The 13,816-nt window shown below is 43.3% G+C and overlaps 1 protein-coding gene across 9 annotated transcripts in view; it reads right to left on the bottom strand.

The window, feature by feature from the left end:
- ZNF484 (zinc finger protein 484) overlaps nucleotides 1-13,816 on the bottom strand; it is a 31,863-nt gene that overhangs the window by 16,597 nt on the left and 1,450 nt on the right. For 3 of the 9 annotated variants that reach the window (XM_008256784.5, XM_017341989.4, XM_051858946.3), the window contains exons 2-4: nucleotides 6,408-6,452; nucleotides 1,480-1,606; nucleotides 1,072-1,167 (exon numbers count right to left, since the gene is read on the bottom strand). In XM_008256784.5, coding sequence (XP_008255006.3) covers nucleotides 1,072-1,167; nucleotides 1,480-1,606; nucleotides 6,408-6,452 — 268 coding nt within the window. Of the gene's footprint in view, nucleotides 1-1,071; nucleotides 1,168-1,479; nucleotides 1,624-5,037; nucleotides 5,068-6,407; nucleotides 6,453-13,816 lie in introns of all 9 variants that reach the window. The other 6 variants (XM_070050173.2, XM_070050182.2, XM_089336394.1 and 3 more) reach the window with 5 other exon arrangements.

Below are 13,816 nucleotides of genomic sequence, written 5' to 3'. Positions count from 1 at the left end.
ATAAACTAAAAATGCAATGTAGATGTTATAAATATGACAAAAATTCAAGGATGAATAACAAGCATGCCTCTGGGAAGGACAGAATGCATACAGGGATAGGCTTACAAGAAATAAGTAACAGGAGGCTTACAGACATCGACGATGACACTGACCCTAAGACTGTCACTAACTCAATCTCCTGCACATGGGGTATAAAAACTTCCTGTAAAATACCAAAACACATAAGTTAGTCAGAAAGAAGAAGTTGTTATGTTGTACTAGCCAAGTAGGATTAAAATATTCACGGCACCCTCAAAGTCAATGGTTGGAGGGGGGGCACAGGGATATTATAAAATAAGCCCAGCTTGGGGCCAGCACTGTGGCACTGCGGGTTAAGCAGCTGCCTGTGATGCCAGCATCTCATATGTGCACCAGTTTAAGACCCAGCTGCTCTGCTTCCAATCCAGCTTCCTGCTCATGTGCCCAGGAAGGCAGAAGAGAGCCCTGCGACCCACGGGGGAGGCTCAGACGGAGTTTCAGGTTTTTGGCTTCGGGCAGCCACTTGGAGAGTGAACTGGCAGATGGGAGATCAATCTCTGTATCACTCTGTGTTTCAAATAAAACAAGCCCAGCCCTAGAGGTCAGTTCTGAGGCACAAAGGGAAGAGAGAAAATGTAAAGACACCAGTGGGCACGAGTATGATCCACAATAATTTTTAAAGGCAGCAGATCCATCAGTGTTTGGATGCATAAGAACAAGGATCTAAGTCCTCAGTGACATAAAATGTTTTAGGGAAATGAGAAAGAATCAAGAAATCGGGATCTTTGATGATGTGTGCTATGGACATAACTCAAGGTACTAATAACTGTAGTACTTTCTAAAATGTCAGGCAAAGGAGGCACTGGGATGGTACAGAAGTGGGGACAGCATTTGTATACGTAAGAGGACAGTGTCAATTGTATCCAAGCATCTCTGAAAGCTCAGAACGAGCTCAGAACGTAGCAGAGTCCTCAGAACGGCATTTCAACGTGGCCACCTCTGCCGGCACCAGCAGGGTTCTGTTGTGTGATCTGCTCCTGGCTCCCTACCTACCTGAGCAGCTCTGACTTGAGACTTCACCAGCCAACACACACGGCTCTGCTCCCAGCTCCAAGTTAAAGACAACTTCTGGTCTGGGAACACGACACCCTGTTAGCAAGAAATGACAGAAGACTTCGTTCAGCAGCTATATCATCAGGCATGCCATTTTGCTTTCCAGAAAAGCTCTCTGGAAAGAAACGTGTATTCACAATACTACCCCCTGCCCCGCCAAAAAAAAAAAAAAAAAAGGATTCTTGAGAACATGGAACAAAATAAGGACAGAACTATGAGACACTTCCATGCCCTGCTATAATTACAAGGCCCACATACCTCAGAAAACCCAGAGAGTTCAGAGAGTCCACTGAGATACACTCAGCAGGTGCAGCCTGTTACGTGCCCACCCCACAGAGCTGTGCTCACCCACGGAGACCAGGTTGAAATAGTTCTCCAGCGTCACGTCTCTGTACAGGCTTTTCTGGGCAAGGTCCAATCGCTGCCACTCCTCCCTGCTGAAGTCCACAGTCACATCCTTGAAAGACACTGATTGCTATGAAAAACAGAGTCCTATTCAATATGAAGGATCAAGATTACAGGATGAGAACAAGATATTTAGGATCTTATTTCTAATATAAGGCTATATATATATATATATATATATATATATATATATATATGTTCCCACTAAACCCCTACATGTCATGTTGTTATTTTGAAGAAAGACATAATCTTACTAAAGTTAACATGTTATTCCTTCCTCCATCTCCAGTAAAAATAAGGGGTAAAAATCTCTGAGAGGGGGAAGATCTGGGTAGGGAGGTAGCTAGGGAGTGGCTAGGAGCTAAGGACTGCGACACCCAAGCCACACACACTACCCAAATCCCATCTGCTTCTGTGCCAGTGTGGCATGACTGAAGGCTCAGCACGCCCACTCCTCACCAGGCAGCTAAGTCTCACTTTCCATCAGGTAGCCAACACCATGACACCTTCCTGGAGGCCACCACGTGTGCTGCAGCCCCACCCAAAACCCTGCCTCCTTTGAACATTCAAGCAGACTCTCCCCAAGCACCAATTCTTATCCTCTAAAAGGATGACCCCAGCCTGGGTAGGAGCAATTAGCTCTCATGAGGTTGCTTGCACTCAAGTCTGAGTTTGTACTGTCCCTTTGTCTTTCAATAAATCCTGCTTTTCTGCTCACCTCTAAATAAATACACAGGGGCCGGCACTGTGGTACAATACATTAATCCTCCGTCTGCAGTGCCAGCATCCCATATGGGCACTAGTTCTAGTCTTGGATGCTCCTCTTCTAATTGAGCTCTCTGCTATGGCCTGGGAAAGCAGTAGAAGATGGCCCAAGTGCTTGGGCCCCTACCCCACATAGGAGACCTGGATGAGCTCCTGGCTCCTGGCTTTGGCCTGGCCTAGCCCCAGCTGTGGTGAACACATAGAAAGGGAAACACCAGATGAAATCTCTCTCTCTCTCTCTAGCTCTCCTTGTCTCTCCCTGTAACTCTGCCTTGCAAATAAATAAATATTTTTTTAAAAATTAAAGATGTAAGTTAAGTTGAGGTCACAGAGAAGTCAAGTAGGTCCTTAATCCAGTATAACTGATGTCCTTCTTTTTTTTTTTTTTTTTTTTTTTTTTTTTTTTTTTTTTTTGACAGAGTGGACAGTGAGAGAAAGAGACAGAGAGAAAGGTCTTCCTTTGCCGTTGGTTCACCCTCCAATGGCCGCCGCGGCCAGCACGCTGCGGCCGGCGCACCACGCTGATCCGATGGCCGGAGCCAGGTACTTATCCTGGTCTCCCATGGGGTGCAGGGCCCAAGCACTTGGGCCATCCTCCACTGCACTCCCTGGCCACAGCAGAGAGCTGGCCTGGAAGAGGGGCAACCGGGACAGAATCCGGCATCCCGACAGGGACTAGAACCCGGTGTGCCAGTGCCACAAGGCGGAGAATTAGCCTAGTGAGCCGCGGCGCCGGCCCCTGATGTCCTTCTAAGAAGAGGAACAGGAAGCCACACAGGGAGTGGATACCATGTGATCACAGATACAGAGAGAGAAGATGGCTATTCAGCATGAAGGCAGCTGGAGTTATGCAGCTGTAAGCCAAGGAATACCAGAGATTGCAGCAACCACTAGAAGGTAGAAAAGAGACCTGGTCCTGCCGATACCCTGATTTCAGACTTCTAGCCTCTAGGACTGTTTCCTCTAGGACTGCAAAACAATAAATTTCTGTAGCTTTAAGCTACCCCATTCATGGCAGTGCATTGTGACAGCCCTGGAAAACTAACAAATACATAAAATGCAAACACTAATCGAAAGCCAGCATCCCCTATCAGAGCAGCATCCAAGTCCCAAATGCTTCAGACTCAGCTGCCTGCTAATGCGCCTGGGAAAGCACTGCACGATGGCCCAGGCACATCCCCTGCTCCCACGTGGGAGATTCACATGGAGCTCCTAGCTCGTGGTTTTGGCCTGGCCCAGCCTGGGCCATGTGCAGCCCATCTCAGGAATGAACCAGAAGATGGAAAATCTCTCCCCCCTAGCCCCCACCCTTTGTCTCTGCCACTCTGCATTAGGAAGGAAAGGAAGGAGGGAGGGAGGGAGGAGGCATGACTATATTCTTATAAATCAGCTTCAGAGGAAGCAGAATTACCAGGGATATTACACAATGTCTTAGCTCAGACTGCTATAACAAAATAATGTAGACTGGAAGATTTAAACAACAAACATTTATTTCTCATCGTGGAGGCTAGAAGTCCAAGATCAAAGTGCCAGCAGATTCAGTGACTGGTGAGGACTTTTCCTGGTTTGTGGACAGCCACCTTCTTTCTCACAGCAGAGGGAGCTCTGCTTGCTTCCTGTTCTTAAAGGGCCTCTAACCCTGCTCGGAGGCTTCACTCTCATGACCTCATCCCAAAGGCCATCCCTTCAAACCAACAGATGAATTGAGGAACACAAATATTCACTTCATAAACATGATAAAAGGGTCAATTCATCAAGAATAGTATCCTAAATACAGAGACGCCACACAATAGAGCTGCAAAATACTTGAAGTAACAATTGATGGTACAAAAATGAGAAAGATTTCAACATCCCTCTCTAAACACTTGCTACAGTAACGAGATAAATTTCAATAAATTTAAAAGAACTGAAATCATAGAGAATATTCTATGAACATGATGGATTCAAACTAGAAATCAGTAAAAGAAAGATAACAGGAAAATCTCCAAGCACTTGGAAACCAAACACCACAACTCTAATAGCAAAGGAAGAATAAATGAATCATAAGGGAAGTCTTGAGGAAATAAAAAATTACAGTGAATTGAATGAAAATGAAAAATATCAAAATTTATGAGATGCAACCAAAGCAGTGGTAAGAAAAAAGTGACTTACTTCTCAAATCAAGATTCCACCTCAAGAAACTAGAAAGCGAAGATTAAGATAAACCCAGAGCAAGCAAAAAGAATGGAAATATTACAGATACAAGGCAGAAATCAATGAAATTGGAAGGATGAAAACAGAGCAAATCAGTACAAGGAAAAACAAATTGTATGGAAAGATCACTTATTGAACTTCATAAACGTCTAAGACTGATACACCAAAAAAGAGAAAACATAAAAAACTAATATGAGGAATGAGACAGAAGATACCACTACACACCTTGCAGATATTAAAAGGATAATAAGGGGATATTATTACTATAGACTGAATCATATCCTCCAAAAATTAAAATGTTGAAGCTCTAATTCCCAGTGTTAGTGTATTTGGAGATTAGAGTTTTAAGAGGTAATGAAGATTAAATGAGGTGATACGAGCGCAGTCCTAATTTGGCTGGTGGCCTTTTATGACAAGAAGAAAAGACGACAGATCTCTCTCCACAGGCAAGCAGGCTAAGGAAAGGCGAGGTGACGACTCGGAGGAAAGGCAGCCAGCCACAAGCCAGGAAGAGAGCCCTCACCAGAACCTGACCATGCGGACCCTCTGATCTCTGACTTCTGGCCTTCAGAACTGTGAGAAAACAAATTTCGGTTGTTTAATCCAGTCAGTCTATGGGACTTTATTATAGGAGTCCAAGCAGTCTAACATGACTTTGAACAATTCTACACACATAAATTTGACAAATAGATGAAAGGGATCGATTCCTCAGTAAATACAATCCACAACTCTCTCAATATTAAGTAGAAAGTATGAGTAGCAATCAACTATTAAAGACATTGAGGGGCCAGTTCCATGGTGCAGCGGGTTAACGCCCTGGCCTGAAGCACCAACATCCCACATGGGCACTGGTTCAAGACCCAGCTGCTCCTCTTCCGATCCAGCTCTCTGCTATGGCCTGGGGAAGCAGTAGAAGATGGCCCAAGTTCTCGGGCCCCTGCACCCATGTGGGAGACCTGGCTTCAGACCATCCCAGCTCCAGCCACTGTGGCCATTTGGGAAGTGAATCAGAGGATGGAACACTTTTCTCTCTGTCTTTTCCTCTCTCTGTTTGTAACTCTACCTTTCAAATAAATAAAATCTTTAAAAAACACATTCCAATTCACTTTATGAAGCCAATTACTATATACTAAAACCAAGGCCAGTACTGAGAGAGATAAAAAGCAGTATCTCTCATAAACATGATATAAACACCCTTAACAAAATACTAGCAAATACAAAAACATAAAATCAATTATACAACATGACCTAGCAGGGCTTATTTTAAGGATGCAAGGTCAATTCAAAAGAAGTAAAATCACATGATCAGGTCAACTGATGCAGAAAAGCATTTGACAAAATTCAAAATACACTCATAATAAAACCTCAAGTTTGTTTGAGAGGATGATCCTTGGATAAGTCCCACTGACATTCGGTGGGATTCTGAGAATGCAAACTCTTGCAGCCCATCCCAGACTTTCTGTGTCAGAATTTGAATTCATATGCAAGTCAAGTGTGAGAAGCACTGCTCCCTAAGATAACAAGAGAAAACAAGGGTGCTGCTGAAGACGCTATTCTGACACCATCCATCAAGAATATTCTCAAACATCAAGAACTGGGTAAACTTTACCACAGAGGAGATACATGACTTGTTAGTAATACAAACCATACAGCCAGTGTCCATCATTGCCATCACAGTCAGGAAGAGCAGAAACAACTTTACAGTTCAAAGTTCATAACTGTGGGAAGCTATGTGACATATATATCTATATTCCAAACTAGACTTAGAATTGAGGTCTCCTTTATTTCCTCTGATTTTAGATTAATTTCTCTATCCTTATCTACCTTACTATAAGCACTGTTAGAAGCCTCTTAAAATCCACTAGAAAATAACAGAAAGCAACAAGTAAATAGGCAAACAAATAAGAACTCACCAGGGACTCGTTCATTTTTGGCTCTTCTGGGAAAGAGGCAGAGATCTGAGAAAACAGATGGGCAGAGGTACAGATGAGAGCAGAAAGTGTGCTGCTACCACATACACACACACACACACACACACACGTCATTTAGTGCCCAGGTCTCTCTAAGCCAAAACTTTACATTTAATGCTACATTATTTAAAAAAATCATCCCATATGCACAAAGATTCAAATGTAGGAGTTTTATCATCACATGGCTAATACCAAAGAGGGCCAGAAGCACCTTGAAATCCAGTTAATTATAGACTACTTAAATATTTCATAGAATGTCCAAAGGATATACTGTAATATAAAATTAAAATACTATAGAAAAATGCCAAAATGCTAATTCAAAATTAAAAGATATACCAAGCAGTATGATTCCATTTGTATTATACTATATATGTGTATATGTGTGTACATAACACATATAGAAATGCATTCATGCACAAAGAAAATATTATCTGGAAGGAAATTGCTACATGTTAACATATGATATAAGGTAATTTTCATGTTATATTATTTTTATTTGTCAGTTAAAGGGGAAAAAAATAAAATAATTGTTTGTAAGGAATACCTCTCAGTGATTTTACTCTGAGCTTCTGTGACCAGCCCACTCCAAGTAGTGAGAATATTTACAAAAGAAACCAAAAAAGCAAGCATTCTAGGCTTTTTACTGTTTTCCATTGTAAACAGTTGTTAAAAGAGAATTTCCAATAAAAAGTTGTCTTGGGTACAATGAAGTAAGTGAATGAGGTTCCAATCAAGAAGGAACCTTAAGCCTTTAGTTAAGTCACTGAGTAAGTCAGGCTGTTGTTTCCAATTCCTTTCATGGCAGTTTGTCTGACATTAAAAAAAAAAATGAATAATTAGTTCAAGAAATGTACATCTAGCTTCTATAATTAGAATTTTGCCATATCTGCTTAATCATTCACACTCACAAATAAATTCATATACGGATGATATATCATACAGCATACATATGAAGGTATCTGGGCTGGGGGGCTCCCAGCTAGGCTTACTGCATGCATGGAAGAATTCAAAGGTGGAGGCATAAAGCTGTACAAGAGAGCAGGATTTACTCAGAGCAAAACAAAAGGGCAAACTCAAGAACCAAGCAGTGCATGAACAAACAGACAAAAAGGTCCCAAAGAAAAACTCCTTACCAAGGAAATAACACCCAACAGTGAAAAGTCCCCTAAACAAAGTTAGGCTTTCCTTTTATAATCTCCAGAGCCATGGGCCAACGTCCAGGGCAGAGGCAGGGTCTGGGGCAGGACTAGAACACTGCCCATTTCCATGCTCTTTTTAGGAAATAAGGGAAGGGTCACAGATGAAATGCATGATGGGAGTGGGAGTGCCCTGTGGCAATTTACTATAATGACCTAAAGGTCACTGAGGGGAGGGGGAAACCCATCCTACGGCCAAGCTGGATATTTCCAGCCAGCACTGGTTCCAAGTTCCCACGTGGTGGAACTTGTGGTTTCCACTACATGGGGTGGAGGTGGGGATGGGGCCAGGGCAAGGATAGGGGGTGGTCCTTGGTGGTGCATAGAAAGCAGGCCTAGACAGAAAGGGAGGCTTGAGTTGTGCAGAGAAAGGAAAGTAAGTGTGGATACTGCACAGGAGACTTGTCACGTGGGCCCAGTCGAGCTGTCATATGGGCCAACTGCCACAGTTGCACTGCAGGAGCTGTCAAACCAGGGCCTGCCTGCAGCTGTCAATCACCAGCCCACATGTGGTAGTGAGGAGCTAGCTGTCCAAAGCCGTCGGGCCGCAGCTGTCCTAGCAGCTGTTCGGCCGTAGCTTTCCTAGCTACTTACATTCTCACAACAAAGGCTGGCAGACTACGCACTGCAAATTATGCCACTTTGGAATTGGGATTCTTCTGAACTAACAGCACTTTCAAAATGCAAGAAAGGCATTGTAATTTCCCCTTTTCTTCCTAAAAAGAGGAGATAAAACTCCCAAAGGAAAGATGCCTCACTACAACAGGACAAAAGAAACATTCTTCTTTATTTTAAAAGCTTTATTTATTTATTTATTTGAGAGGCAGAGAGAAAGAGAGATCTCTCATTTGCTGGTTCGCCCCCTAAGTACTCATAATGCTGGGGCTATGTCAAGGTCAAACCAGGAGTTAGGAATTCAATCCAGGTTTCCAACACAGGTGGCAGGAACCCAATTACTTGAGCCATCATCACCACTGCCTCCTGGGGTCTGCATTAGCAAGAACCTGGGGAGTCAGGAGCCAGAGCTGAAAATGGAATGTGAGCATTTTAACAGCTAGGCTAAATGGCAACCCCAAGAATCATTCATTTTGAAAGATTTATTTATTTATTTGAAAGGCAGAGTGACAGGGGCTAGGGAAGAGGGAGTGAGATGGAGACAAAGAGAGATCTTCCATCCACTGGTTCACTCCCTGAATGGCCACAATGGCCAGGGGTGGGCCAGGTCAAAGCCAGGAGCCAAGAACTCCATCCAGGTCTCTCACATGCGTAGCAAGGGCCCAAGTACTGAGGTCATCATCGGCTGGTTTTCCAGGTGCACTGGCAGGGAGCTGAATCAGAAGCAGAGGGGCCAGGACTTGAACTAGAGCTCTAGTAAGGGATGCTGGTGTTGTGTGTTGTGTGTTGCTGTTTAAGCCACTGTGCCACAATGCCGGCCCCAAGACATTCTTTGATGAGGAGTCATAGCCAAGAGGATTTTGCACAAACATTGTTAAAATGATTTCTTATCTTCTTTTGGCTTCCCCACATCATTCATGTACTTTTTCATGACTTTTTTTCTTTCTCTTGCTACTTTGTCATCTCCTTATGAGGTTTCAATGTCATATGAAATTTGTATGCTTTTCTACCATTAATCTGTTTTAAATTAAATCTAATTCTCAGGCACACCCAAAACCACTCTAAGCAAATAGAGCAGTAAAGTTCTGCCTCTCCTATATTCATGTACTTTTGCTGTTGTTGAACAATTTGTAAGTTGTGGATGTTGTGACATGTTGTAACCAAATGTATCACATAAATCTTCTGAAAGAGCATCAAGTCTAAGAAATTAATAATCCTATAATACTATTTTAATATTCAGCTCATACACAAGTTCCACAATTATTCTAAAAACACATCTTCTCTCTGTCTGGTTTGGAAGCAGGTTCCTTTCCATGCACTTCAATATTTCTCAATTAAATTTACCTTTAAAAAAAAGAGATTTATTTATTTATTTATTTGAAAGTCAAAGTTTACAGAAACAGAGACAGAGTGAGAGCAAGAGCAAGAGAGATCTTCCATCTGCTGGTTCACTCCCCAAATGGCCTCAATGGCTGGAGCTGGACCAGTGCAAATCCAGGATCCAGGATCTTCTTCCAGGTCTCCTACACAGGTGCAGGTGCCCAAGGACTTGGGCCATCCTCTGCTGTTTTCCCAGGCATGTTAGCATGGAGCTGGAGTAGAAGTGGAGCAGCTGGGTCTCAAATTGGCACTCATACGGGATGCTGGCATCGCCGGCAGCAGCTTTACCCACTCTGCCACAACGCTGGCCCCTAAACTTACTTTTGCGTTTATTTTTATATTAGATATGTCCATTTATATTTTCTAATAGAAGTAAAATTTGTGGCTACTTGTTAATTTTTTGTTGCAACATAACTTATACAGAGTATTTAAGTATTAGGAACACAACTGGATGCATTTTTCATATTTTCCATGCTGTGCCTCTGCCACCCAAATCAAGACAGAGAATACTTCTAAAATTTCTGGAACCTGATAGGGAATCAAATTATCCCTTTTGAGACTGTAAAGAAAGGAAAAAGGGTCAGGCATTTCTGCTGCATTTCTAGTGTAGCTGAAACTTAGTGTAACCCAACACTGATGAAGGGGTTTCTCTTTCTTTGTGTAATTAACCCAGCCATTGATTGAAGGAATGGTAGAAATGGAATAGCAGAAGCCTATCCAGGAAATGACTGTCTCTGGCTGCTGATTTCCTGATGGAAATATACGATGCTACCTGGAGAGCAGTCCTGCCAAGAAATACAGAAAACAAAAGAACCTGAAAGTGATCAAACCTCTAAACCTACCATTAAATTAACTTAAATTTGGCCTGAGACTGCCTCTCTACCTACAGTCCCTACATAACCAACTGCAACCTTCTTTAATATGTAAACAAACCAAAACTTTCAGCCAATCACAAACAGCCAACTATTACAACAAACCTAAATAAGGCAGATGATCCATCATACCACACCTAAACAAGGGAGAAAGGTCTTTCATCCTCTGGTTCACTCCCCAAATGGCCACAACAGCCGGAGCTGGGCTGATCAAGAGCCAGGAGCTTCTTCCAGGTCTCCCACATGGGTGCAAGGGCCCAAGGACTTGGAGTGTCTTCTAGTGCTTTCACAGGCCATAGCAGGGAGCTGGATCAGAAGAGGAACAGCTAGGACTCAAATTAGCACCCATATGGGAGGCCGGCACCACAGGTGGAAGCTTAGCCTACTATGCCACAGTGCCAGACCCTAAAAGACATTTTTTAGATAATAAAGGAAATGTGACTAGACACTGAGTATGAAATAATAATAATGAGTTTCCATAACTTTTGTTAGGTGTGTAATGGTATGATGGTCTGACGAAAAGAAAAGCAGGTTCAAGTCAGCATTCCATATTGGAGTACTAGTTTCAGTCCTGGCTGCTCTGATTCTAATCCAGCTCCCTGCTAATGAACCCAGGAAAGCAGTGGATGATGACGTAAGGCGTTGCACCCCTTCTACCCTTGCAGGAGACACAGATGGAGCTCTGGATTCCTGGACTCTGCCTCACCCAATCCTGGCCATTGCAGCCATTTGTGGAGTAAACCAGCAGATGGAAGATTTCCTTCTCTCTGTCACGCTGCCTTTCAAATAAACAAATAAATATACAAATCTTTTAAAAGTTCACTTGGTCCTGCATGCTAAAGCATCTATATTGTCTGGGGTTTTGAAATGTTTTAAATTATTCAGCCAAAATGAAGTACGTGAAAAGGAAAAGGTGAAACCACACTGGCAGAGTGCTGAGCACTGCTGAGACTGGATGATGAGAGTCGGGGCTCATTATATCACTCTCTCTACACTGATGCATAGTTATGTTTTCTAGAATAAGTACTTTTTTTAAAATCTCTCCCACTACAGGGAACAGCCTTGGGGTGTGCAGTGTTTATGCTGGCAAACAGAATATGCTTTGGCTTAGCAAGTCCAGCTCTGAGAGAATTCCTGCTCCTGCTGCTCTGTCTCGCCCCTCACGGGGAATGTCACTCATCCCAAGGCAGGATCCAGGACCTCCAGGACAAGCTCTCCTGAGCTGACGTGTTCTCACTGGCCCTCACCTCCTTGTCTCCTAGAACTCCAATCTCCCCAGGAGCCCACAGCTGGGTGAACATCCAAAGACTGCCAGTCTGAAAAAGGGACCTGAAGGTTCAGCCAAGTAGTCTGACCTTGTGCTGGGCTGAAACACAAAAGGTCCAAGTGGAGACAGGGTAACAGAGAGTAAGAGCCACGAGGCACAAGTGCAGGCCACTGCACCCAAAGTGGAGCAGGGTGGCTCAGGGAGCAAAAACAACATAGATCTGAAACTCAGCTCTTCCACGCTCCAGCTATGAGAACCTGAAGAATTCACTTCAATCTGTTTTCTGATCTTTACACTTAATTGGATAAACATAATACTTTTGAAAAGTACCCAGCCCATGTGTGACACATACACATTTACTAACACTGACTACTGTTACTATTACAAAATTAGTCATCCACACAGAATGCAATTCCTGTGTCAGATATTATATGACTTCACTAGCCTTTCAAATTATCACCAACTGGGGCTGGTGCTGTGGCATAGGAGACTAAGCCTCTGCCTGTGGAGCTGACATCCCATATGGGCTCCAGTTTGAGTCCTGGCTGCTCCTCTTCCAATCCAGCTCTCTGCTTGTGACCTGGAAAAGCAGGGAAGATGGCCTAAGGGCTTGGGCCCATGTACCCAGGAGAGAGACCCAGCAGAAGTTACTGGTTCCTGGCATCAGATCAGCCCAGCTCTGGCCATTGCAGCAATATTGGGAGTGAACCAGAGGATGAAAGACCTCTCTGTCTCCCTCTCTGTCTGTAACTCTGCCTCTCAAATAAAATCTTTAAAAAAAAAATTACCAACTGGACACTTGATTCTTCACTTTTACCCACTTCACTTATGGTTCAAGTATCCTGATAAGGAGCCAACATTGTGGCCTGCAATGGCAACATTCCATATGGGTGCCAGTTTGAGTCTTCTCTGCCCCACTGCCAATCCAGCTCCCTACTAATGCACCTAGGAAAAGTGTGGAGGACGGCCCAAGTCCTTGGCTATAGCCTGACCCAGCCCAGGCCATTGTGGCCATTTGGGGAGTGAACCAGCAGATAGAAGATCTCTATCTATCTCTCCTTCTCCCTATATATAACTGCCATTCTTTTGTTTAAAGATTTGTTTATTTATTTGAAATGCAGAGTAACAGAGAGAGTGGAGAGACAGAGAGAAAAAATCTTTCATCTGCTGGTTCACTCCCCAAATGGCTGCAACAGCTGGGGCTGGGCCAGGCTGAAGCCAGGAGCCAGGAGCTTCTTCCAGGTCTCCCATGTGGGTGCAGGGGCCCAAGAACTTGGGCCACCTTCTACTGCTTTGCCAGGCTATAGCAGAGAGCTGGATCGAAGTAGAGCAGCCGGAACTCAAATGGGCACCCATATGGGATGTCAGCACTGAAAGTGGCAGCTTTATCTGCTATGCCACAGTGCTGGCCCCAATAAAATCAATCTTAAAAAACAAAAAACAAACAAAAAAAAAAACTAACCTGTTAAAACAGGTGCTCAATGAAATCAGAAAAGTCTAGTTTATAGCCACATGCACAGAGACCCCGAAGGTATGCAACTCCAAGGTGTGGATCAAAAATGCCAGTCGTGAACATCATGGCCACATCACCAGTCAACGCACCTCATCCGTTAGGGACAAAAGCCCCCAGGCAGGACAATAAGGGACCAGGTTCTCTCTTACCTGGCCCGTTCCCTTACTATCTCTACTTTTGTCTCACTGAACTCTAATTCATTACTCTGGCAGCAAAAAAAAATCAAGGCAAATAGGCGCAACAGAACTATAAAATGAACTATCAAAGTGAGCAATTTGTATTTTATCTCTTCCATAATATGATGAATCTATCAAGAAAATCAAAATTCAGAAAAGACAAAGATTTGAAACATACAAGCACAAGCTAGAGTTAACATGTATGAAGAGAATTGTGTATCATATAAACAAAATACACACTTTCTCATATCCACTGAACAAAGTTCACTGTGCAACTTGGCTTCAGAGTGTCTTGATAAATTTTAAAAAGTTGAGTGGCTGGCATTGTTGTGG

Source organism: Oryctolagus cuniculus, chromosome 1 (genome assembly GCF_051225735.1).
Source record: "Oryctolagus cuniculus isolate XC-2025 breed Fujian yellow rabbit chromosome 1, ASM5122573v1, whole genome shotgun sequence".
NCBI lineage: Eukaryota > Metazoa > Chordata > Mammalia > Lagomorpha > Leporidae > Oryctolagus > Oryctolagus cuniculus.
Note: the sequence above shows the minus strand (reverse complement) of the source record. Positions and strands in the feature narration are given on the sequence as shown.